This window comes from Sinocyclocheilus anshuiensis, unplaced genomic scaffold, assembly GCF_001515605.1.
Source record: "Sinocyclocheilus anshuiensis isolate Anshui unplaced genomic scaffold, SAMN03320099.WGS_v1.1 scaffold169, whole genome shotgun sequence".
Taxonomy (NCBI): Eukaryota; Metazoa; Chordata; class Actinopteri; order Cypriniformes; family Cyprinidae; genus Sinocyclocheilus; species Sinocyclocheilus anshuiensis.
The window spans coordinates 65,147-92,755 of record NW_015539818.1 but is presented as its reverse complement, the minus strand read 5'-3'; the positions used below and the strand labels follow the sequence as shown (position 1 = coordinate 92,755).

The window sequence follows — 27,609 nt, the reverse complement described above, 5'->3', positions numbered from 1 at the left end:
CCCCCCCCCCCCCTCACCATTTTGGAGAGTACCACGACGCATGCGTGCGCTTTCCCCAGAATATCATCAACGTAATCAGCGATGTTTACGTTCAGCATGTGCGCGATTTCTCCTGAACATAAACAACGCTGATTACGTTGATTTCGTTCTGGGGAAAGCGCATGCATGTGTCGTGGTACTCTCCAAAATGGAGGAAGACGGTAACTCGGCGGAGAAGAATTGTTGAATAAATTGTTATTTTTGTTTTCTTTGTACACAAAAAGTATACTCATAGCTTCGCAAAATTGAAGTTGAGCCACTGATGTCACAAGGACTGTTTTATCAATGTCCTTACTACGTTTCTGGACCTGGCAACATTTCAGTTGTGTTGCTGTCTATGCAGGGTCAGAGATAGGCTTGCCGCGATAGACGGTGCTGACGGTGATACCGTTGTTAAGCCGCAACACCGGTTACGTCACTTGCCCACCGTGGCACCGACCCACACCATCGTTTTGATTTTTTTTATAGTAATAAAAATCTTTTAGTTCAGTGAAAGAACAGACACTACAGTTAAAAACTGAACGCGGCTGCTACGGTGATTCCGTTGTTAAGCCGCAACACCGGTTACGTCACTTGCCCACCGTGGCACCGACCCACACCATCGTTTTGATTTTTTTTATAGTAATAAAAATCTTTTAGTTCAGTGAAAGAACAGACACTACAGTTAAAAACTGAACGCGGCTGCTCAATGCAGCGTGCCGAACGAAAGTCGCATTACAGATCGGTTTTATATATACGCTAAAGTGAGTTTGACGTTGTATTTTGTTGTTGCATTCAAGCAATTGATGCCGAATTGCCACTAATTCGAATTAAGCTATTTAAAAGCAAAGGAAAGCGAGGAAAAGAGGGAGAATTCAAACGAATTTAAAATGAACAATTGCTTTACGCCGAATTGCCGTTATTTGAAAGTGAAAGTAAAATGCGCACGCCGCTTTTGCAAGCTATTTAAAAGTGAAGGAAAGCGAGGAAAAGAGGGAATGCCCCGCCCCCACGGTGATACCGGTATTACCGGTGTTGTCACACGTCGATTAACCGGTGGGAAAATTTCCTCACCGTCACAACCCTAGTCAGAGAGCTCTCAGATTTCATCAAAAATATCTTAAGTTGTGTTCTGAAGATGAACGAAGGTCTTATGGGTTTGGAACGACATGAGGGTGAGTAATTAATGACAGAATTTTCATTTTTGGGTGAACTAAACCTTTAACATTACCATGTTTGTGTAAAAAACAGCTTCACAAACAGTCTTTTCAAATATACAGTATTATTTCTCTTACAGTCATTCATATTATCACAGAAATACTGGGATGAAAGTTTATAGTTCGATATATAAACGTTGATGTCTATGGTTGCGATCAAAATAGAGCAAATCCCCTTTTGAAAGTAACTGGCACTTCAAATAATGTTTGTGTCGATTGCATTGTTAAAAAATGTATTTGTCATTGAATCATACAAGAGAGTCGTTCAAATACGCTGATTCATCCAGTAATGAAACAAGTGAACTATTTATGCGCGAGTCATTGAACCATTCATTCAAACCACTTTTTCATAATTTTAATTTTAAAATTGGTATATTAAGTAATTTATTTTAAATACATATATATTAAAATGTTTAATAATTCATTCAAATTACTTAAAGACTTTTAAACAGACTGCAGCAATTAATATTTTGTCACACATTATTTTGCTTAAGTTCAGAATTGTGGGAGAATCATGCTCTCTATTTGAGACAAAAAAAAAAATCGTGATTCTCAATTTATCTAGAATCATGCAGCTCTACTGAAGAGGAGTGTAATAACATATAAAAATAAAATATTTTTCTAAGATGTTTCTGGTTAGACATTGAAAGGAGAAGTTTACAACCATTTCTTCTCACTACATTAACAATGCACACCATTTTGTAAATAATGGTTTCAAATAAAGAAATGTTACAATTATAATAATTGATAATTAAATGAAAAAAGATTTAAATAATTTTTGGATTAGAGTTTTTCAACTGATGAATCAATGAAACGGTCATCAGATCAATGGATGAGGAAAATAATCTGGTCCTGGTGTCGGCGTGGCTCACCTTGTCTCTGAAGAGTGCAGCGGCTTTGCTGTTGTATTTCTCCTGCAGGCTCCAGTTGAGGTCATAGTCGTCCTGCAGCTCCAGGAACATACGGAACTTCCTGTTTCCTCCCACCTTCATCTTCTCCAGCTCCAAGTCCTTCCACTTGTCCATCGAAACAGACCGTACAAAGCTATGAAGAGAAAACTCACAAATGAATGAATCACACTTGAGATTTTCAGATATACTTCAGATGCATCTAAATCAAGCACTGCAGTGAGACCAACTGAGTCTGACCTGAGGTGGACGCCGAGGCCTCTGTGTTTGCCCGAACACTCCAGACAGATCCAGATGCCATACGTCACGCTCACCCACTGTGGGTTAAAGGCGCCGCACTCGAAACACACCTGACACACAAACACGCATGCTTTAAACACACCACAGGAGAGAGAGAGGATGAGGAGCTGATGAAGACACTCACGTTGTTCTCGTCTTCAGTCCGGACCTCCTTCAGCACACGTCTGGTTCTGGGACTCGCCATCTGCCCTGAAACACACGGTGGACATCAGCACACGCTTTTATTCAATTAACAGATAACAACTGACTTATTTCTAGCATATGAAGCTAAGATTAAGATCATCATGCCTTCAACATGCATTTTTCAAATATGTTTTATGCAATGATCTTGAGACTTTTACATATTATGAAAAAGAAAATTATATAGAATTTATAAAAATCATTTTTTTACTTAGTTAAATTTAAATATTTAAGTGAAAATGTGAACTGAAAATGTGTACAATTTATTGATTTACTACTGGACCTGGAGCCATATTGAAATTCCATTATCTCTGGAACTGAACCATATAGGGCCTTAAAAATTAAGATGCCAAAAAAAGAAGTTTGTTAAGACCCAATATCTAATGGGCATTAAGATATCTTTAATACTTTTTGAGTTACAGGCCTGCAAACTTTGAAGAAAAAACTTGAAAAGTGCTCTTTCGCCATTTTTGAATGGTCACCATTGGCACATAATGCAACAAAGATTGCTAAAGTCAACAGATTTTACTAATAGACCTACCAATCTCTGTGAAAAAGTAACATTATGATGCTGCCATCCTTAAGTCATTTTTATCCTCCTGTAACTTGGCTCTGAATCTCAGGTGAAAATTGCCATTTTGACCCCCCTCTACAAAATAGTGGATTACTCAGTAAATATTCATCCACGACATTTAATATTTTGGCTTTCATCACTTTACATGGTTATCTTTCTGCAGAATAAATATTAGCAAAATCAATAATTTGAGCCGGGGACCTCTGGTTGGGTTGACACGGAATGACCCATAATGTATTGCCATCACTAATGAAACTATAGCATCTGTGAAGAGCTTGAGCAACATGATGTGTGAAGACGCAAAGAAAACTCGAATTGGACTTAATTTGTGAACAGAAAATTTTTATTATAATGCGTAAATCTCTGTCATGCTTTAAAGGGGGGTAACAATGCTGTTTCATGCATTCAGAGGTGTTTACACTGTTAAAGAGTTGGATTCTCATGCTAAGCATGGACAAAGTTTAAAAAAACAATTTGGACGTATGACAGAGTATTTCTGTGCCAAAAATCTTACTTCCGGGTTCGTACAAGTTTCGGAGAGTTTTATTTCGATCGTGGCTCTTAATGACGTAAACGAGGGAGGAACTCCTTATATGGGCATTTCTCCCGGAAGAACGTGCCCGCGCACGCATCGACCAGAGCAAGAGCGAGATCACGAGATGTGTTTGTTGACTAACGTTTTATAAACAAGGCCCAGTTCGACAGTATCGTTTGATACTGAAAGATTGAGTGGTTCCAGCTATAAAAGATCCCGGTCATGATTCAGAACTGCAGACGGTAAGTGAAACGGCGAATGTCTGTTTTGTTGGCATTCGGCGCCCAAGTGCTCGTCACTCTTTAGCTCCGCCCACGGCACGCCTCCAGGAGCTCAGCTTTTTCCGGAGAGAATCGTAAAGCTGTATCTTTCTTTTATAAATATGATAAGACTAAAGACTTTTTGGAGATATGAAGGATGCAGTACTACTCTATAGGTACTCAAGGTTAACATGAGATTTGGTGAAACTGTGTGTGTTATGCCCCCTTTAATTTTGTCAAATTATGCAAAAAAGTGTTTGTCTGTATTTAGGACAAATAAACTGCTATCTGTATAAAAAAAAAGAAAAAAAAAAGTCTGCCACTTCAAACCAAAACTTTTTTCAAATGTAATTTCCATCACAGAATGTGACTAATCAGAGCATCTGAGATGTGCTGGAAATGTTAGTGTATGTCTGTGGTTAAATATATTAGTAAGTAAATGAAATAAACACTTCTCACACTCTCACTAGCTTTTTTAACCCATTTAATCCAAGAGGGTTTTCATTTATAAAGCTCTAAAAAATGTTACTGAAAGGTGTTTTAGTGCATTTCCTGCAAATATGGAAAAAATAAGGGTCTCAATTAAATATGTGCGATGTCACACGGTTAGTGCAAATTGTCACGACCAGAGCAGTTTAACTCCTTGTTTGCACTATGAGAAGATGACGATCAAAGCTCCAAAACAAAAGGCTAGTAAAGTATGTTAAAGAGCACCTATTATGCCCCTTTTTACAAGATGTAATATTGGTCTTGGGTGTCCCCAGAATGTGTCTGTGAAGTTTCACCCCAAAATACCCAACAGATCATTTATTATAACAGCTGGAAAATGTAATTTTTGGGGTGTGTCTAAAAAAGAGCTGTTTTGGAGTGTATCGCTTTAAATGTAAATGAGCTGCATATTCCCGCCCTGTCTCCAAAAGAGGGCGTCGCGTAGTAAATGAAATAAACACTTCTCACACTCTCACTAGCTTTTTTAACCCATTTAATCCAAGAGGGTTTTCATTTATAAAGCTCTAAAAAATGTTACTGAAAGGTGTTTTAGTGCATTTCCTGCAAATATGGAAAAAATAAGGGTCTCAATTAAATATGTGCGATGTCACACGGTTAGTGCAAATTGTCACGACCAGAGCAGTTTAACTCCTTGTTTGCACTATGAGAAGATGACGATCAAAGCTCCAAAACAAAAGGCTAGTAAAGTATGTTAAAGAGCACCTATTATGCCCCTTTTTACAAGATGTAATATTGGTCTTGGGTGTCCCCAGAATGTGTCTGTGAAGTTTCACCCCAAAATACCCAACAGATCATTTATTATAACAGCTGGAAAATGTAATTTTTGGGGTGTGTCTAAAAAAGAGCTGTTTTGGAGTGTATCGCTTTAAATGTAAATGAGCTGCATATTCCGAGAAGGGTATAACTGCAGCCTGGAGATCTCCAAATGGGGGAGGGAACTCCAAAATGGGGTGGGAGCTCCAAAATAGGGCGTGGCTTCCTCCCATTGACAGACAGGCACATGACACGCATGCGCAATTTTTTCTCCCAATCCAGTTCAGTGGAAACTCCGCCCCACAGCTGATTCTAAAGATTTTATTGGTTGTTTATTGGTATTGGTTCACAGTGTTGATTTCCTACACTATGCTACAACAAATGCTAACCCCTAAACCTACCCCACAACTGACCCTAACCTTAACCAGTGAAATTGACTGTACGGCGGGACTGGCGCTGAATAGCGTGGTAAAGAAAGTTGTGTTTCAGAAGATAAGCAGTTAATAAGATTATGCGATATGAGATCGCCGAGCCGGGCCGTTCCGTAACTCCCCAACTGGACCTCACCGGACAATGGCACCTTTTAAGTTACACCCAGCGTCACTACCCCCTCCTATAGCAATAAACAGCCGGTAGAAGCAACATAACTGAGAGCGAGAGAGCCGGTGTTCAGCATCTTGGACGCTGTGGGCATCGAGGAGAGTTGAAGTCAGGTCAACTTTATGGTAATGAGCTATGACGCGGTTGGGCGGCAACCAATCGGAATGTAGAAGTCCTCTGCTTGAGAGGATTCCAGAGAACGCAGTCCTGTAAACTTTGGTTCCGACCACATTAGTTCCCAAGCATTTCACGCTAGAACGCTTGTTTTTCAGCACAAATGCAATTCATTTGATTAAAACAACACCGATTTGACCAATTGCATTTAGGCTACACTACAACCAGGACAGTTTGTAATGTAGGCTGCGCACAAATTAATGTTAATTTTAATTAAAGACCAAGGCTAGTAAACGTCTCCTATAAACTGCATGTTGAAATTATACTAAGTTAGCACTTAAACATGAACACAAAAATACAACACACAAATGGCTTTTATTGATTAATTTTGTTAGCAAACATGTAACTATAATTGTTAAGTTGTTTGCATCGATCAATTTCTTACATTTAAAATATTTCATGAGGTTAACTTATAGGTTACTTGTGGTCAGTCTGCACAAGATCAACATGCTTGTTTCCTTTGCGGCTCCTTTAAATACAAGACCAAGCGTTCGATCGTCAGAGCGTCCACAAATCTTTCTACACCGTTGTTGGCAGGGCGGCCAGAGCGAATTTTGACACTCTTGCCGGCGGCGGTGTGAACGCACAGTATGTTCAGTCTTACATCCAAACACAGAGCATCAGGATTGCTTGCGAGACATTGTTGACGTTACAGCTAGGGATGTTCATTTCGGTAATTTTTCCTAACCGACAACCGACGCTCGTTAACCGTTAACTGACAAGATTATTTAAAATTAGAATTGAATTAAATTAGAAAGGATAAGTGTCTGTGACCCATTAAAAATACTAACATTGGTTTCCCGGGGATTAATTTTACATGCGCAAAAAGCAGAAAACAACAGAACATGAGGATTCACATGGTCTTCATATCACGCACCTGCAGCGCTTCTGTGAGCGGAGAAAAACATCATAAAGCTAGGCTATATATATAACGAATAAATAGGTCTATACGAGAAACATATTTTTACTTAAATTATAAATTAAGAAAATGAAAGAAAAACAAGTAGCCTAGTATGCAGAGTTTCGGTTCCTTTTTGTGCTACGCGAAAGGAAACAGACGGCAGAAAGCAGCATCCTATTTTTCTTTAGGCTTATTTTACGAAAGCACAAAGATTAGTTTTTATTGCAGTTAAGCATTGCTACCTTGACAATGCAGCCTATTCATTATCATAATAAAATAGAGTCAACCAAACATATGGAAAAAAAACTATGTAGTAAAAAAAATATGTAGTAAAATCTGTTAAGCCGTTAAGGTTAAGTGTTATCACTGTACCGCCGTGATGTTATGCAAAACATTTTGTTTTACGTGGATATTGGAACGTGAGTGAAGTACATAATAAATAATAATTTGCCATTGAAATACATCGCGAATACGGACACATTTGATTTTGTGTGGAATGAGAGACCCAACGTTGGTTTCAGTTTCGTTTTAACCTAAATGAATTCGTTTTGGCTTGTCATTTATATTACTATAGCTTCTTATATTTTTAATTCTTGTTCTTTTCTAAATACTGTTAATTGAAAGGATTTGTTGTGGAGTGAGGGGAACTAAAATAGCCTAGCTATGTTTACAGCGTTTATTATAATGTTTGTAAATATTTCTGAATGAAATAATAAAATGCGACTTGTTTTTTTTTCCCTAAAAAACACATTTTTTATACGAGTAGCGTATTTTAACCATGCAGCAAACTGTTTTATATATTTTGATAAATTACTGAAAAAATAAATAATTAAATGACTTTTTAAACCGTTTAACTGATTGTATTAATCGGTCAAAATTCTTACCGTTGGTTAACCGGTTAAAATGAACATCCCTAGTAACAGCTGCTCGAACGCGGAGAAAATGGAGGACAGCATACAATCGCTGAGGGTGGAAACTATAGCCGTGTCTCATTTAGAAGGGTGCGCCCTCTGGAGGTCGCATTCGAAGGCTGCATACGTCATCGAGGCAGTCTCATTTCAGAAAAGCAAGTAGGACACTCCGAATGCGACCTTATTCGGAGGATGCATGAGTGTTATCCTTCGCTGCTGCAGATAACCCACAATTCTTTGCGTCGCCGTACACAACCGTCGTTAATTTGACAAATGCCGGCACCTGCAGATGTACACACAAGTGCAGATGTGGTGTTTACAACTTACCTTAAAACGCCTCGGGTAAAAACGGATAAACTTTGTTCTTAATATCCTCCTACTTTTTTTCTCTAACAGATGTCTGCTGTACGTACGCTGCAGCTCCTCAAACATTGAACAAAATAAAACAAGTAAAAGCATTTTTTTTTTCAAATTACTTTCCAAATTTAGAAAAAATGTTCCTTCATTTAAGTAGTGTGAGAGCGCAACGATGCTCTAAATGTGTTGGCATAGCAACGTGATACTTCCCGTTTCCTTTTCCGCCCGTCCTACTAAGGCTGTCTCGTTTAGGTTCTAGGTTGAGGACACTTCGTATACGCAATGCGACCTCCAGAGGATTAGACCTCCGGAGGGCGCAGCCTTCTAAATGAGACACAGCTTATAGCAATGCAGAGCTGTCAATCAACCCCCGTGGCCCCGCCCTATGCAGTGTGACATCACACTGCATGAGAATCAAAACAGCAGGCCTAGTGAGACTGACTTGATTTAAAGGGAATTTAAAAAATGAGCAGTGGGTGGATTTTTATCATTGTAGGGTGGTTGTGTTCACACACTGCCAACACACATTTATGTCCAAACACCATGTAAAAGTGGATTTTGCATAATAGGTGCCCTTTAATATAAAGATATGACATAGATGTATCAGGATCGATACGCCCATCCCTAAACAGAAGATCACGAGAGATCATACAGCACATCCCACACGTAAAAACAAACATAAAATGTTTATATATATATTTTAAAAAAAAAATCACAATTATTATTATATGTATTTTGTTTTCCCTTCGCCTTACTTAGAGCTATAACAGGCAAGAAAATAATGACAATCTTTAATGTAATAACCAGCAGGGGTCAGGGATGTGCTGGTGTGGGTCATCTGGCCCTAGGCCTGATCTCTACACACACTTTCGATCCACTTCATTGCATAAAAACTCTGAAGTCATTGGTGATGAGGAATAATTGAATTGATTTACATTTATTAATTTAGCAGATGCTTTAATCTACAGCATACAACAGGAATACAACAAAGCGATTCACCCTAAATACAGTGTACAGTGCTAGGGAAGAAACATTAACATACAAATTCACAATTATTCAGTTTTGTTGAGTATGGTCACAGAATGAGTAAACATGTTGATGGCAACAATAGTGACCGGTGGGATAATACAGTGCATGTAGGTATACATATAAATACAATTACAGCTACTAGCGAAGGCTACACTCAAATGTTGCACTGGCAAAGTTACAGTGAATACTGCACTAAATTCAAAGTTCAAATGTTACAAATTAAGTAACTGGTAGCACTAATATAACAAATGTATGATGTTACAAAGTAACAATTTTGAAATACGTTGATGGTTGTATTATTTTTTCCCCCCCTTGTCTTTTATCTCAGTATTCCTATCGGTGTTGTACAAGGGTTTTTTATGCATAATAGTAACCCTAGGATGTGATCAAATAGAGTTTAAAACAGCTGGGCCTCATGAGATATATAACTATTTTGATGACTGCAGAAATATGTTAATTCAGTACACATTATCCCACCGGTCACAATTGTGGCTGACCATAAAACACATTTTTTCACACTCTTTTCCAACAAAAATAAATCAAAAAGTAATAATATTGCAAAGAGCTACCAATGACACATCATTTGGATATTTTCATGTCTGGGGAAAATTTGGGATTAAACGGGTTAATGCCCTTATAGCAGAAGAGAAACATAAACCCACCTTTCTACAGAGATGACTCCTCAATCACACTGTGATGGCACTGAGATACTGCATGAGCACCACAGACTGTATAATATCTACATGTTACTCTATGGAACTTCAATGAATTACAGAAGCCCAGGATCACAGAGCTGTATAGCTAGTGTGCTGAGGTCAGAGATCAGAGAAGTGGCGTTAATGGAGAAATCACACACCGCCTGCTCTCAACTGACAGCCACTGATATGTCAATAACATGATCAGATTAATGATCGATCACCGAGCGCGAGGATCTGACGCGTCTGTCTTACCTGCTGGGTTTGTCTTCGGCTCGAAGGAGGAGGAGGAGGATGATGATGGTCTCTCTTTACGCAGTTCTCTTTTACTCATAAAACGTCACGTCAAGCGATTTCCATCCGAGACGAAGCGTTTCGATCCTCGGTTGATCTCCAACGTTTAACGCGTTAAATCACCGGTTGATCCGACTCGCCTGACCATTGATCACTGCTGCGCTGGCAGACAGCGGCATTCTGGGACATCCGCGCTGCGTCACGCCTGCGTCATCGGCGTACGTCATGCGTCGTGACGCCAGCGTCTGTGAGGAAGAGAAGCGGAGTAGCAAAAAAAATAAAAAATAAAATAAAATAAAAGAGAGCGAGAGAAGCGGAGCAGCGAATCAGAATCGCTGGTAAAAACAAACATAACATGTTTATTTAAAAAAAAAAAATCACAATTATTATATGTATTGTGTTTTCCCTTCGCCTTACTTAGAGCTATAACAGGCAAGAAAATAATGACAATCTTTAATGTAATAACCAGCAGGGGTCAGGGATGTGCTGGTGTGGGTCATCTGGCCCTAGGCCTGATCTCTACACACACTTTCGATCCACTTCATTGCATAAAAACTCTGAAGTCATTGGTGATGAGGAATAATTGAATTGATTTACATTTATTAATTTAGCAGATGCTTTAATCTACAGCATACAACAGGAATACAACAAAGCGATTCACCCTAAATACAGTGTACAGTGCTAGGGAAGAAACATGACATCATTAAATGATCTCGTGTCTTTGCAAATCATATATTGTGTTTGTTAATGCATATTTTAATGTTTCATCAAAGAATTGTTTAAAACAAGACATGGTTTGTCTTATTATCTGATTAAACGTTGCAGCATGGTTACAGAAAGACTCCTGCAATTTAAAAGTTAATGAAATATTAGGTGAATGCTTTCCGAACCATCATGCACAATGTATTTAAAAAAAAAAAAAGTTAACTCATTCCCAGAATGATCCCATTAAAAAATTAAAATCATTCAAACATTAAATTATACAAGAAGATTATACATAAGATAAATCACATTTTACAACATAAATACAATAAATAGTACCGCAGTGGTTCATATTAAATAATATACCACATGTCAACAAACATTAATCAATTCAGAAATGCTTATCACCCAATCTGTAGTTATACAGTTGAACCCAACGCAGAGATTCACACTCTCCATCTGGCCACACCTGAATGTAACGTCATTACGTCAACTGCTTCCAAACACTATTAAATCAACATTAGGCATTTTCCACTGCAGAAACTTTTCCAGGTTCCTTGAAGTATGCTTCACGAAGCTTTACCAGCACATGAACTATAGCCTGGACCTGTTTTTAAATGACCGGTCAGTAGGCTTAGTGAAAACCTGCTGAGCTGCTGCTTTCAGTTTGAGTAGCTGAAATGGATAGTTGAATATGTTGATAGTATGATAGTTGAACCATCTGCCTAATATTGTGTAGATCCCCCTTGTGCTGCCAAAACAGCTCTGCTGTGTCAAGGCATGGACCCCCCAAGACCTCTGTGGTATCTGACTGGAACCAAGACAAAGTAACATATCAAAATGACATCCACATGAATGCCAGGTCCCAAGGTTTCCCCGCAGAACACTGCCTCTGCCAGCCTGCCTTCCTCCCATAGTTCATCCTGCTGCCATCTCTTCCCCAGGCAAAGGACACACACTGATCTAAAAGAAAACATGATTCATTAAGACCAACCTTCTTCCACTGCTCCATGGTCCAGCTGTGAACTTTCTATCACGGCCAGCATAAAGCTTTCAAAAATTTGAACTACAGTAGTTCTTCTGTGTGATCAAGTGAGATTTGGGCGCCCATGACCCTGATGCCAATTTACTGGTTGTCCTTCCTTGCACCACTTTTGGTAGGTACAAACACGATTGCATACCGGGAACGCCCCACAAGAATTGCTGTTTCGGAGATTGTCTAGCCATCACTATTTAGCTCTTATCAAAGTCACTCAGATTTTTTCTCTGGCTCATATTTCCTGCTTCCAACACAGTGATGCAATGCAAAGTCACCTGACCTGCCAATGAAAATGGAGTGATTCCACGTTTCCGACTCTAGCATGCATGCTATCCCCATAGCATCAGCTCTTGACGCATACAGCGCTGAAGTTCCCTTGAAGGGGAGCTCAAGAACTTCATACTGAAAAATAACAAGAGCTTGCAAATAGGGCAACATTCGGATACAATTATAAGGATATGAACTGATAATGTATTAACTGCCCAAGCAACATCACTTGGCAACACTGCTCAAAAAAGTCATGTATCATCGGTATAGGTATATCATATAGGTTCCTATAGGTTGCTTCTATGCATACATTGAGTGTGTGTTACGGTGGAGTTTATGGCAGGGGCGTAGCCAGGGCTGGATTTACACATAGGCATTCTAGGCACGTGCCTATGTTCGCTTGTCCAGGGGGGGTCCAAACACAATGAAGAGATATATAATATTTTTGTTATACTATGGGATATCTGCAACAGTAAAAGAACCAAAATCCCAGAAGACATTGAGCAAATAAATATAACAAACAATAGGGTAAAAATGACTAACTATTTCCATGTCTTCAACCTTTTTTATGTACAGAAAACACGCTTTCCTTCTCCCGTTCTCTCCCACAGATGCACACACAGTAGTTACTCGCACACACACGTGGAGACGTGGACAGAAACTTCTTGTCAGAGCTGCTGCTGCCCCCCGAATTTATCAATAAAATAGTTTCGCAGCTGAAAAGCAACATGACATTTCTCAGTAGCAAGGTTCTTGAAGCAGTTAAACTTAAAGATTCGCTATTAATACGAATAGCGAATTCATCTGCTGCTGAATAGATGCACAGATGCAAGTATTCACACGCACTTAATCTCTCTCCCTCTCTAATAACTGCGTTAGACTGCATTAATAACTGCATTAGCCTGCATATCAATGGTTCAAGCCTCTGTTATTAGCTCTAAAATGACTTTTGGAGTTTGCAACGGAAGGTTTGGGATGAGGTGCGTAAAAAATTTGCTAGTTCAACACCCACGAGATTTCAGGATGGAAACATATCAAATGTCTTGAAACAAATCATCTGAACAATTGATGTGTGATTGTGACTCCAGGCCGTTAAAATTATTAGAGAAATAATGCACTCCCGAAGTGGTTATTATGTGGCCACGTCTCCGCGCCTATTAATGGAATGGTCTTTCTCAGTTCTCAAACAAATTAAGAGCTACATTCGATTTTTATTGACTGAACGCAAGCGCTTATTGCGATAGAAAACACTGTAATGGTTTCCACTGATTAAGAAATATTTTTGTTTGCTTGGGTGGTAATATTAGGCCTATTATATTAATAGGGAAGGGGGCCCAAAAATTTGTTTTGCCTATGTCACGAAAAGAGGTAAATCCGGCCCTACTCATAACATAATACAAGAAGTCATCAATCATATTAATAATAATCAGTATATCATTATGCCCCTGCCAAGGGCCCCTATTACTCAGTTCTGGAAAGATACTGAAACTAGTCAGGGAAACTGTGAAGCTTTTACCCTGGTCTCGCCTGCCTCATTTGGCTGAAGAGTGAGACTTTCCACACTTTGAGAGTGGGCAGAGTTCTGTAATCAAAAATGGCTTGATTCTACTCTGTATTTACATTCATAAAAATGATATGTAGTGAAAGTTTAATAATATTACAGTCTCTGTAATTTAGAAAACATCCTGAGACATAATGCAGCCCTAAAGGGGAGACTGAGCGCCCTCTTGAGGAAGAGACCATATAGCACGACATCATCATCTAGCCTCAAAGGCATGTATGGGACAGACTGGCTTGCTCGTAGTTATGAATCAAGGCTGTGGCATAAGAGTCCCAAAAGTATCCATACATACAACAGTGCAGACATTTAAGGAACCTTGATTTTCTGCATGCAACAGTTACATGCATGGATGGACCCAGGGGCGACGCTATGGTTTCTGGGCCCCCTCAGTAAAAATCACATTCCATGGGGAAGCTGCATCGGACCCCTTCTCTGATCAGGACCCTTTCAATGGAAGGATAGAAACTTATCAGGTTTCATTAAAAAAATGTTTTCATTGGTTTCCAAAATTAACTAATGTCGTGTGGTTTTGGAATGACAGGAGGGTGGGTAAATGATGACAGAAGAATATCAGAGAATACAGTATAAACAAGAAGAGACAGAACTTCATAGAAAGGCTGTGACATGACTACAAAAGGACTTAGCGTCAATACAAAAATATTCCTTATTCTATATAAAAAAAAAAAAAACATATTGCAACATAAAATAACATTTAAAAAAAATGTAGACCTTTAGGAACAGCCAAGAACAACATACATAATGGCTTTCATGCAATAGACTAATTACAGTGACTTAACAATGATGGGTTTTCTGCTGGGACTGTCGCCAGTACTGTTAAAGACATTATTAGAGCAGTAAAGGGTCTGTCTGTTTGCCATCAGAAGCATCACGGCACTAGTAACGGCAATGTCATGGGTTTGATTCTCAGGGAATGCAAGACTTATGAGATGCAATCAAGTGGCTTTGGATGAAAGCATCTACCAAATGCAGAAATGTAAATGTAAACACAGGACAGGAGAGCAGGCAGCTCACATTAATCATCAATATGATACAGGTCTGTTAAGACACACAGAGACTGACAGCAATATAAGACATGACATGACAGAAACATGACGTCACTTACATAACCTACCCACAAACAAACACGCCACATTACAACCTATTTCATTCAATTCAGCAGCTTTATTTCATCACCATATCTCATGTAACAGTTAGATGTTATTTCATGTATGATTAAACAAAAAAATTAAAATCCACACATATATATATATACAAAAGCATTTTATTTCAGTTGAATGGGAAAAGTCGTGAACGGCTTCTCCGACTCTAATGGCAGTTTTGTTTTGTGTCAGTCTTAGCAGACTTTACGCAGTGAGGACATGATCCTAATCACTAAGTTCTAGGGGCCGTTTATCTGGTTTATATTTTGTCTGGTGGAAACATACAGAGCGGCAGTGAAATCAGCACACTGATGCTGGACACAGGATAACACACACACACACACACACACACACACACACACACAGAGAGTGTTCTCCCACCAGAAATGAAATGCAGCGTCATAGCACCTGCAAATGATAATGTTCCATTGACCCACAATACACTGTAAAGGCAGAGAAATATGACACTTAAAAGTTCAAGTCTATCATCACGCCTGCTCATCCTGTACAACACTGAAAACACTCACAGACGCACACATTTAAACACACAGACAGGTATGGTTGAATGTTAAAGTCCTTAAGTATGTGGTGGGAAAACGCTCTTCATGGTCCAGGCTGCATTTGTGACCTCAAGCTGCAGTGAATAATGGGAATAAAGCGCTCATTCGGTAAAGAATGGATGTTCCAAAGCATTCAACGCAGAGATTCGTTTCAACGGGTCGAACGTCAGCATTTCCTGTTCAGACAGAGGAAGATGAGAGTCAACAAAAGGGTGTTCATTTAGTTAGTTTATTCGTTTAGTTATTGTGGGTTGAAAGAAACCAGTCAAAACAAACATTTAAATTAGTGTTATTTATTTAGTATCACTATATACTACTCAGAGGTCGCGTTAACCGCAAATTTTCCGTCATTCATGTAATTTTTTTTAGCAGTGACAGAAAAATCTGACTTCGACAGATTACACTGAGGGTGATCTATTGTAATTTATAACTGTAATTCCCACACCTGTCCAGTTGGTGGCAAGTGCGCTGCAGTGTGGCAGAAGAGCACGGGATCATCAGATACAGAACAAAAATAAAGCTGTCACCAGTCTTTTGCTATGCCTTTGATTATGCACAGGCGAGTACCCACTAGTAAAGCGAAAGAGATGATCAGTTCACTGCGCTGCAGCTTCGCTTGATCTGAGGTGTCTAAAGCGGTCTATCTTGCCACATTAAAGAGCGCCAAAACGGTATTTATTGCTTGTATTTCCTAATAAAATGGACAGAATTTGAAATCTGAGACTTTGTTTCATATCAAAAGTAACAACGTACAAAGCTTAGCCTATTGAGATTTATTGGATGGGAGGCGCACTATATTTACGGTTCATTCATTAACAGAAAACAGAATCGACTGGGATTTAAGAATCGATATTGGTACATAAAAGTGAGAATCTATTAAAATCGAGAAATCAATTTTTTTTTTACCCAGCTCTAGCATGTTTAGTTGTTTTTAGTGGCCTCCGCTGTCACTGCGGTGTGTGTTGAACATGAAAAGTGACGCACCGTCTCTGTTAATCTGTTCTCTTCATAAATAAATGCATAAGCGTATATGCTCGTCCTGTAGCTTCATTATTAAAAATTAAAATGTGAATAACATTTTTTTAAAAGCATAAAAAGCAATTAAACGTGTTATTATAATAAAAAAATTAAAATTAAAATGACGGGCAATACCGTATTGGCCCGAATATAAGACGACCCTGATTATAAGCCGACCCCCCTTTTTCCAGATGTTCCTTTTGGAAAAAGGCTTTTTAAAAACCAAATCTTGTTTTTTCTCAGTAAAACACATTTTGTCTTCAATTATTTTCATATTGCATATTTTTCCTATTTTAATTTTTGTTTAAGATGACCGCGTTTTTTCAGATGTATTTCCAAGAAAAAAACATCGTCTTATATTCGGGTCAATACGGTAATAGATTATGATGGAATTTTTACGACCCTGTCCGTCAAAATGATGGTCAATGTTAAAGTCTAACGCAACCTCTGATACTACTATAGTTTTTTACTATTATATTTTCATCTTAATTTTAATGTTATAGTAATTTTGTTTTTATTATTTGTATTCCGTTAAAGTGGTTTTAGTATTTCAAATCAAATTTGCAACTAGACTTGTGCCGGTATTCGGTAATGTGATATATCATAAGATGCGCGTTAAATATCGCATGCGATTAATCGTGCAGCCCTAATATACATGTAAATACACATACATATTTTCAAAATATATACTGTATGTATGTGTATTTGTACATACATAATAAATATACAAAGTACACACATATATATTATGTAAACAAAAACTTTTATTTTGGATGCGATTAATCATTTGACAGGACTAGTAAAATCTATATATTGAATGTTCTAAATAAATAAGATTCTAAATAAGAAATAAAATTCCTGTGAATTTGGTTCATTAATCAAGCTAATTCTTATGAAAAGGTTCATCATTTACTGGACGCCGGTAAAGCAGCATCTTTGAGGGCTTTTTTTTTTAAAAAAGCATCATTTTGATGTGCACTAATAGGACACTCAATAATTGCACATGAGCATTTACAGCCACCTGGAAGATGCTTTCAGCCTGATTAACTATTAAACTGCACACACTGCCCTTTATGAGCATCACTGTCAGACTCACTTGCGTCTGAACATCTCAGCGAAGATGCAGCCGGTGCTCCAGATGTCCACCGGCGTGGCGTAAGTGGTCTGGAGCAGCACCTCAGGACAGCGATACCACAGCGTCACCACCTGAGTGGCAAGAGAAGACAGCATCAGATGTGTTTGCACTGCAGTGCGATCGGCGCTCAGGACGCGAGAGCAAGCATTTCCGTCTCACCACCGGTGTGAGCGCCATGTGGCAGCTGTAGATCCGCGCCAGACCGAAGTCAGCCAGCTTCACCTGCCCTCTGCTGGTCACCAGGATGTTCTCTGGCTTCAGGTCCCGATGCAGAACTCGATTAGAGTGCAAGAACGCCAGACCACACAGCAACTGCTGCATCAAATCCTGCATCACACACAAACACAATGCATCTGGGTTACGTTTTATTTTTTATGTGTTCTTGTTACAGTGTAATTAGTGAGTACTGAGTAATATTAATAACTGCATGTATGTACTAGAAGGTTAGGGTTTGGTTGAAATGTTAGTTGCTTGTAAAAACTTGCGTGTACTTACAGTGTACTGGGTAACGCATTGGGTTAAGGTTAGGTTTAGGGGTAAGTTCAGGGTAGGTATTTAGTTATTACCCAGTTATTGTAATTACTATAACATGTGAAACAGGACTGTAAAATAAAGTGCTGCTGTTATGCACATGTTACATGTGTAACAAGAACACTGAAATGAAATGTGTTACCTACATCTGTCTTGGGTGATTGGAACATGGGTGGCTCATTTCATTTCAAAGCATTTCAAACCTTTCTGTTGACATGTTTTAGGTGAGCTTTCGCCGCTGCCCATCAGGACATGTAAGCGTTTGCATTACATATGTAATGATGTGTTTCTAAACATTGTCCAAAAATACAACAAAAACAGTAATATTGTGAAATATTTTTGCCATTTACAATAACACTTTTCTGTGTGAAATATCTTTCAAATGTAGTTTATTCCAGTGATGCAAAGCTGATTATTATGCTGATTCACTGCTCAAGAAACATTACTTAATATCAATGTTAAAACTGTGATAAATTTTTTTTCTCAGGATTCTTTGGTGAATAGAAAATTCAAATGATCAGCATTTATTTGAAACAGAAATCTTTCGTAACATTATAAATGTCTTTACCGTGACTTTTGATTAATTGAATGTGTCCATGCCGAATCAAAGTATTTATCTCTTTATTTTTTCTTAACGACCCTACAGTCTAGTGCAGTGCAATGCTGAATTCAATAATGTTTTTTAAAACGCAGTAAAAACACGTCTTTCTGGAGTCATTTTCCCAAAAGCAACCATGGTTGCGAAGTCTGTCGTTACCAACAGAGTTCAAGGACAATTGAGACCATAGTTAGTTAACAATGCTTTTGGGAAACGCACCCCTGAACAGTTAGAACACTACATAATTTCAAGGGAAACATCCAGTAAATATTTTACACCACAAGGCTGTAAAGAAGAGGTTCGGAGCGTCTGAACTAGTGGACGGAAGTCTTGTCTCAGTCTGAAAACTCTTTTGAAAGCATTCAGTTTGAGCCTGAACTTCCTTCACTGTATATTTAACTAATTAAATCACTGAACCGCAAACAAACATTTGGACTTGATCTATATTTATGCCAGTGTGTTTCTACATGAAGCTTCAGATGAAGTCTGACGCAATAAACATCTGGATCAGCATGGAATTCCTTTTTCCTCCTCATAGTTGCTCAGTCAAATGACACAAATCCACTCCACAGGAATGAACCTACAGAGCTGGATATGCAAGTCCTGTACGGGCTTCTGCAGCGTGTGAGCGAGTGAACATGTTGGTGATCTTACTCTGATCCGGTCGATGGACAGTCCGGGTGCCGGCACTTTCTCCAGATACGTCCTGAGGTCCTGATCCACGTGTTCAAACACTAGAGTTACTTTAGTTTCCTGGTCTGTTCTCAGTGTGGCGCACACGTCCATCAGCCTGAACACACACGTCACACAAATCAAATGTGCCTGTTTGTATGCAGATAATAACAGATGCAGATAATAAGAATTTATTTTATTTTTAAAGTATATTTTCCTTTTTTTCCCCAAAAAAATTTATATTAGATATCAGTATTTAACATTTTGCATCAAACATCAAAACATGATTTATGCATTTATAACTGTAGGTTAACGGCATTCACATCCTGCATTAAACAGCCTGTGTAAATGCATCTAAATGCCACTTCAGATGCAGCTTCTGTGCCACCTGTGCATTGCAACGAAAGATTTTGTTGATACTGATTTCATTTGATTGGTAACAGCCCTATAGTGTCTTACTATTTGAATTGAATTTATTGATTAAATGTAAGAATTCGACAAAAAAGATGATGCATACATTTAATTAGGTTAGAGAAAATTGGTCTTATAAAGGTAAAAATACACATAAATTATAAAAATCTATTTAAACGTATTGGAAAAGCTCATTTCTGTTACTTTTGCAAACTAACCACCTCATGTTATGAAGAATATCAAAAGCTTTAGGAGTCGTCTGTCCATGGCAGTCCTAAACCTGCCAAAATACCAGCACAATAACTCGCTCAGCAAAATATTGTCTAATTATCGGTATCGACAAAATATAAAGAGATATAATTTTTTGTCACTATCACACACCCCTATTTTAGACACAATATTGTTGTTTTTGCTCATTTTGCAAACAAAAATATTACCTATAAAGCTACAGCAGAACTGTTGTGTTTCTCCGATCAACACACAGCAGTAGCCTAATTTGTTTCTAAGGGTGTATTCACACCAGGAAAGTCCGCTAGTTCACTTGCTTTGGTCCGGACCAAATACAATGTTGATTTTTTTTTGTTTGGTGCGGTTCGCTTTCACACTTCTCTTTTTTGCAAGTGAACCAGAAATTGTAAACAAAACCACACGTGTGCTAAGGTCATCCATTCATTGGACAGAAATTCTCAAGCAGGGAAAACAGGAAGTGCAAAACAGGCTAATCATGGAGATCTTTCGTAGTGCAATTTTTATTCTTTTACTGATTTGGTGTTATCAGATACTAACGCAATATAAGGAAACTTATGAGCATCATATGAGACAATGTCATACGATGTTGTAAGTACACCTTGCCAAAAATATCTATAGATAAAATACTTAAAGCATATCACAATGTTAGTTTAAACATTTAACCTAGATAAATGTGCACTATTAGGTGCATATCCAATCGTTTGTGCGGAGAGTGGAAGCTGAAGCGCGCTTCAGGACATCAGTGGAAACAAATTAAATACGCCGTCATTTTTGCTCATAAAGGTAAGAACAATACATCGTTCAGAACTGTAAAGGGTCTACTTTTATTTGTGTGCACTCACAATATCAACAAAACATTGTGCTTTTGTAAAATAAAGAAAACAAATAGGATGCGCTTGCCGTCTCTGTGTTGAACAGGAGCGCTTCACAAAAATGATGAATATATCTATAGAAAGCTTTAAATGACCACAAAACGAAATAATTCAAATCCAAAAAAAAAAAAAAAAACCTCTTTCATTATGTAAAGATGCATTTCTTTTCGCGTCCATGATGAGATGGCGAGGCAGGATCATCAATTTCATCTTTGCGACACTGACTCAGAAAACACTAGTTAATTAATAAATAATTCAAAAATCTCCTTACTAGTTTCCCCCGATATAGTCATGGTAATTTTTGCGGCAAGATTTAGCCTATTTAGCGCGCTCACGTCACGTTGCTGTGCGCCATGGTCACAAAAACTCATCATTTGCATGCATTTTTAAGCATTGTGGTTTAAAAACAAGTGATTTAAGCCATTGAAACGCAAACAACAACACTTGTGCAAGCTGTATGTTTCTGAGCGGGATTTCTGCAATTGGGTCGGATCGCGGTCGGGTCATATTCACACCTTAAACGAACCGTACCAGAGTTAGTTTTGAAGCGGACAAAGACCACCTCTTCAGCTGGGTCTCGGTACGGTTGTTTGGTCCGCACCCGAGTGCGATTGCTGTATTCACACCTGCCCAAAAGGTCTGCACCAAGAGGGGAAACGAACCTGAGTTCGATTCAATCGAACCTAACAAGACAGGTGTGAATACACCCTAAATGAATGATTCAAAGGCCCATTCATAAAGAAATTAATTTACTTAATTCCTGAAGAAGGAATCAGCCATGTGAACAAATCAAATGAATGGATCAAAGAATCAATTACTTACTTATTAAGACATTTACCACCACCTCCTGGCAGTCTTTGATTATTAATTATAGTATAATTTTATTGAAAAAGAATTTCATATTTCCATATTAATAAAAATCCTATTAAAGGGATAGTTTGCCCAAAAGTGAAAAATTTGTCATTTATGACCTGTATGACAATTTTTTGTCTTTAAATAAAACTAAACTGTCTTGGTTACCACTGACCTCCATTGTATGGAGAAGTGAAAAAAAACGTTTATTTTTCTGCTTTTCTCATTTATCACAATATTGGCTTTAAATGATCTTTTGGGGTAATTTCTCAGCCAAATCTGATTTGCGTTAGTTAGATTAATTAATCACCACACCATGTAATTAATTTGATACAAAATTTTTATCACTTGACAGATCTATTTTATACTGAAATTTTGAACAAGACTAGTACTAGTACAGACAGTGTTTAATTATGTACACTGTTAAAAATGTTTGTAATTTTTACAGAAAAATACTGGAATGAATACTACAGTATAAACCTGTTAACTGTAAGCTACAGTGAAAAAAAAAACTGTACATGCTTTAACATCACATTATGTGATTTTATTGTAAAATACTGTCAGTTTTATAGCTATTGCAAGTAAAAATTGTCAATTTTAATATACAGTGAAAACCAGTAATTGCAGCACCTGTATTATCAGTGGTTATCAACGCATTTAAAGGTAAAAAGCAGATATTGGTAGTTCAAGTAATTTGATAAATTAACATATCACTTACTATACGCTTATAAGCTGTAAAATATACCGGTACCAATATGCCATCCTGATACACTTGAAACATTGTCACTGTACTTTTCACAGTTAATTATTTTGGCAACAATAGCCGATTTTAAGCATAAATTTAACAGGATATTTTCAACAGTGTAAGAGACCCTCTAAAAACATGAATCTAGTACAGTGGTTCTCAACCCGTGGCCCGCCACGAATTCAAATGCAGCCCACCATGCTGAACACAATTTAAAAAATAACTTTCAGTTTTACAATTCATTTTAGTTTTTTACATTAATTAAAAAATTGTTTAAAACCGTTTATGTCTACAATTTTAGAAAAAGTTATGTCTGCTCAATTGTGTTCCTTCCTGGAAAAAAATTATCTCTATGAATAATTTCAGTCAGGTTTCAGGCCCCACTATAGCACAGAAACTGCACTTGTTAAAATAACAAATGACTTGCTTCTTGCGACCAAAAATGTAAAAGATTGGATGACCAATAATTTTCTCCTATTAAATTTGGATAAGACAGAGTAGATATTACTTATTGGACCAAAAAACTGTACATAGAATCTCTTGGATTACAATTTGCAACTAGGTATTATTCTTTATCTTGGGTTAAACAAATCAATTTTGCTTGGTTGGACCAGCAGCTATGCTAATTATGTCTCTATTTGTTTCTCTGTTTGTAACTAGGAATTACACACACTTCAGTCTGGATCCAGAACACCTGAGAAGAGATGATGCCAACCCCTCAGAGGACCTCAGATGATGCCAACCCTGAAACAACATACAGAACTACCACATTTTGCTATAAGTTTGATTGCATCATATAATAATTGCTGTTAATAGTGTTCATCGTCTGTTTGATTACGTCTTTAATTGATTTTTCCGTACATTTCTGACATAAGTACATTAACTGACAGTCACCACTGATAAGCTACTTCTAAATATATTGTAGAAACTTCATTTTCTGTAAAGTTGCTTTGCAGCGATTTGTATTGTGAAAAGTGCTATACAAATAAACTTGAAAAATGTACTAAACAAATATAAGCTATAATGTTTTTGTTAAGTAAAATAATTTTGTTTTTCATATATTATTTTCAGACATGAGCAGACCTGTACTCACGTAATTAACGTTATGCATTTAACGAACACTTACAAGCGCGCACTTTGGCAGAATTCAATTCAAATAGTCATCAGCAGTCATTAGTTTGGTCAAATTGAGCATCAGAATTGACAAATTTGTTATTAAGGGAGAAAAACTAAATGTGGAAAATGCTGGTGAAGGAATACATACAAACAAGAATAGTCGCAGTATCAGAAGTGAAGGTAGGAGAGTGCTGGACTTTCGGTTTGCCCCGCCACTCACTTGAAGATGTTCAGGCAAAAGGAAACACCCATACTACGCAGCAATCATCCTTAATTGCAGAAATGTGGCAAAACATCTCTGGAGAGAACCTCAGATTATTACATTCGAAAGGTCTTTCCATATTTGGATCAACACAGGCTACATTTGTGAACGCACATTTTCTGCAATGTCGTGTGTCTTACAGACCGCAAACTTACAATCGCAACTTCATTGTGCTGTTACTCTATTCGAGCCGAATTTCACAAAATTGGTCAGCTCCCGACAGCATCAGGTGTTTTATTAATGGCAAGTAGAATTATTTATTTATCTCAATGAATCTAATCGAGTACATATCATAATATTTAGGCTATAATAGGGCTGGGTAAAAAATATTGATATCTCGATATTAATCGATTCTCATTTTTATGGAACGATATCGATTCTTAAATCCCAAGAATCGATTAGTGTAGCCTGTTTTCAGTTAATGGACGGAACATTGAAGGGATCCAATATATCGCAATAAGCATTGTGCGTTGGTACTTTTAATATGAAACAAAGTCTCAGATTTCAAATTCTGACCATTGTATTGCAGTATTCAAACAATAAATGCCGTTTTGGCGCTGTTTAATGTGGAGTGACAGATCGCTGTAGCGATTCAGTTCAACAGACGCAGCAGCGCAATGCGCACGTGAACTGATCATCTCCTCCACATTAATACCAGTTTCAGCACAAAATAAACATGACTAAACATCTGAAGGAAAGTTAAAAGAAAGAGTACAACTTCACAATTCGTATCCTGCCTTAAATAATCGCTCAATCAGTGTTTCAGCCGCGCAAACACGTCAATATAACGGCTTGTAAACATTGTCACGTAACGTCACATTTACCTCAGAAAAAACATATTCGGTGACCATAAACTCATTCATCAGGTAGAAAAATAAACTGTAGAGAGGGGCATTTTGCTAAATATATGCACCATATAACATATTCATTACACAGTTTACTGTTCTTCAATGTTTAATTTGTTTGAATAAATCCATCAAGTTTCATTATGTTTATATTAAAAAAAACTAATTGAAGTAGAAATATTATGTAATTGTAACTTTATTATTTTAAAAACTTCATTAAGTGTAATTTTAACAAATCAGTCAATTTTAACCTTCAATATTATAGTAATGTAGTACCAACTGACTTTCATGTAAATTTTACAGCATTAGTTTTTTTCCTTGAGAAAATTTGGTATATGCACTGTACCTGATATATATCCAAAATAATCGATATTGAATCGAATCGCAAGCTTGTGAATGAGAATCGAATCGAATCGTGAAATTTGTGTCAAAACCCAGCCCTAGGCTATATTATAAATCTGGTTGGTTTGTATTGGTGACGTAATATGTAAATGATATGCATACAGCCCGTGAGACTCGCACTTGGACCATAGTGCGGCCCAGTGGAAAAAAAGGTTAAGAACCACTGATCTAGTATTTGAATAGCTGAATCTGATGATAAAGATGGGGTGGGGGGGGATAAGGACATGATTTAACCTTCCGCTTCATATTTGATTTTGCAATTATCATCCTTACATGATCCATAAAGACCTTTTCATTCTTTTCTCTCTCTGATACATTGTAATGTGCTACTTTCCATACAAAGTAAATATGTAACATAATTAGTTGATTTATCAGTAACAGCTGGCAAATCTCAGCTGTGAGAATGAGTAAACAGAAGACCCGTTTCTCCAGACTGTCTCAGTGTTTTTAATCTTTGTTAATGTGCAGGTCATTGCAGAGCAGAACACAGACCACCACTGGAAACAGTCATACAAGAAGGAATAATGTACCATTCAGTACTCGTCAGAGGCAGAGGCAAGACCTGATGTGAAATAAAATGTCATCTGCTCTGGATTTATTGTTGTAAAAAATTAAAATGACGGTAATTTGACTGAAGCCATAGTAAAATGTAATGCGAAACCTGAATGTGTAAAAAAATGTTTGAATGAGGTTCCTGTTGAAGTTGGTGCACAGAACATGCGTGAGCGTGTGTGTTTCGGTACCTGACGATGTTGGGATGGTCGAACTGCTCGAGTCGTTTGAGCAGCGCCACCTCTCGCACCGTGGACAGAGGAAGGCCGTCTTGATTGGTCTGCACTCTCACACTCTTCAGAGCCACAAACTGCCCGCTGTCTCTATCTCGAGCCTTGTAGACGGTCCCGTAAGCGCCGCCGCCGATCTCTGCCACCGGCTCGTACTGCACTGTGCTCTCCTGCGCCATGACCTGCAGCAAACAGCTGGACCAGCCCATGACACCTCATGACATGCTTCTCAACTGCTGTATGACACCAAACTCTGCCATTTAGGGGTTTAGGGGAACCCCAACAAAGTTGATCAAATAACAATAAATTAAATTTGACATTATTAGTGTTTCATTATGCTTTCTAAACACTGTTTTGAAAATGTCTGTAATTCTATAGAGAGAAAACGAACAAAAACAATTTTTTTTGGTAACTCTTTGTTTTTAGGTGTCCTTATTACACACGTTACATGCACTTACTATTATAATAACAATAAATGATGCATAATTGCATGCATGTAACCCTAAGCCAAACCCTAACCATATAGGAAGTACCTTTAGTTAATATTACTCGGTACTAAATGTATAATTACACTGCAACAAGGACACCTTAAAATAAAGTGCAACCAAAGTTTTAACTTAATATAAAAAGTTGAAACATTTTACAGTATAAATTTAGAGAGTATAGAATGGGAATATAGAGCTGGCATTGTATTTGAGGAAGGGGATAGTTGGCTTTAAAAAGTTTGGGAACACATTGTAGAACTGACCATTGTCCCAGACAGCTGGTTGGATACTTGTTGGACTGTCCAAAAAAAGCATGCATTTATCGTGGTGTTTTATATTAGTGAATCTTTCAAGAAAAAAGGCATACTGTTAGTATTGCTGTCTGAAGTACTGTGTAAAGTTCAGTTGATATTTGGGCTTGGCCTGTAACAGTCCCACACTCGCAGGATGAGAGTGATGAGCAGATCAGTCAGTCTCATCAGTTACAATATGACTTTCACTAAACTTGCAGTCATCAAATCCCATCCGCCGAACTCATGCGTCAACACTTCTGAACACGACATCAAAAGAAACGCTATCGCGTGTAATATAACGCGCACGCACACGAACACTCAATGAGAGACACTCACCACGTTTCTCCTCGCGTGTAGAGCTAGTTAAACTAGTTTAGAAGAGTAAAGCGTCCTTCTCATCTCTTCCGAGCAGTTTCTTCCGTCTGCCGCGCTTCAGAGGTGCTGTGCTGTGTTCTGTAGTGTGTGTTGGTGAGTGGCGTGCTCAGCTGATATTTCATGAGTTTATTTCTTGAAAGAGTGTGTGTGTGAAACTCTGGCCTGCTCTCAGTCTGTGTCTCCATTCACTTCCTGTCTGATCTCAGGGCGGAGCGACACGATCAGACCCCTCACACAACCAATCACCTCACCTCAATAACACTCTCTAAGCATTAAACTTACCTCAATAACACACTTTAACTATTAAACTTACCTCAATAACACACTTTAACCATTTAACTTAACTCACACGTTAACTATTAGAAATAACTCCCTTTATCATTAAAAGTGCACAATCATAACAGACTTTATTATTAAACAGTTTACTCACCTTTTAAACGTAAAAATCCTTGGTAATAAGCA

General features: G+C 37.9%; 2 protein-coding genes across 9 annotated transcripts in view; both read right to left on the bottom strand.

Moving 5' to 3' along the window:
* arfgap1 (ADP-ribosylation factor GTPase activating protein 1) overlaps positions 1–10,426 on the bottom strand; it is a 32,693-nt gene extending 22,267 nt beyond the window's left edge. For all 7 annotated transcript variants that reach the window (XM_016480118.1, XM_016480119.1, XM_016480121.1 and 4 more), the window contains exons 1-4: positions 10,178–10,426; positions 2,568–2,632; positions 2,384–2,493; positions 2,108–2,279 (exon numbers count right to left, since the gene is read on the bottom strand). In XM_016480118.1, coding sequence (XP_016335604.1) covers positions 2,108–2,279; positions 2,384–2,493; positions 2,568–2,632; positions 10,178–10,256 — 426 coding nt within the window. In that variant the 5' untranslated portion in view covers positions 10,257–10,426. The remainder of the gene's footprint in view (positions 1–2,107; positions 2,280–2,383; positions 2,494–2,567; positions 2,633–10,177) is intronic.
* Positions 10,427–17,614: 7,188 nt separating this feature from the next.
* Positions 17,615–27,397, bottom strand: cdk4 (cyclin dependent kinase 4). 2 transcript variants are annotated; one of them, XM_016480116.1, is made up of 5 exons: positions 27,109–27,397; positions 25,956–26,247; positions 19,441–19,576; positions 17,817–17,984; positions 17,615–17,728 (listed from the first exon to the last, which is right to left on the bottom strand). In XM_016480116.1, exons 2-5 carry the CDS (start codon positions 26,201–26,203, stop codon positions 17,615–17,617), a joined length of 666 nt encoding a protein of 221 aa, XP_016335602.1. In that variant the 5' UTR covers positions 26,204–26,247; positions 27,109–27,397. The 2 variants fall into 2 exon arrangements, with proteins under 2 accessions (XP_016335602.1, XP_016335603.1); XM_016480117.1 differs by having other exon boundaries at positions 25,956–26,189; positions 27,109–27,395.
* Between the last annotated feature and the right edge of the window lie 212 nt (positions 27,398–27,609).

What these genes read in the sequence shown, in the direction of transcription:
- cdk4 (XM_016480116.1), bottom strand. Translation starts at nt 26,203, where the DNA reads ATGGGCTGGTCCAGCTGTTTGCTGCAGGTCATGGCGCAGGAGAGCACA. An exon ending in GACCATCCCAACATCGTCAG is followed by an intron (nt 19,577 to 25,955) that starts GTACCGAAACAC and finishes GTGTGTGTTCAG; the next exon opens with GCTGATGGACGTGTGCGCCA. An exon ending in ACATGGCGCTCACACCGGTG is followed by an intron (nt 17,729 to 17,816) that starts GTGAGACGGAAA and finishes CTTGCCACTCAG; the next exon opens with GTGGTGACGCTGTGGTATCG.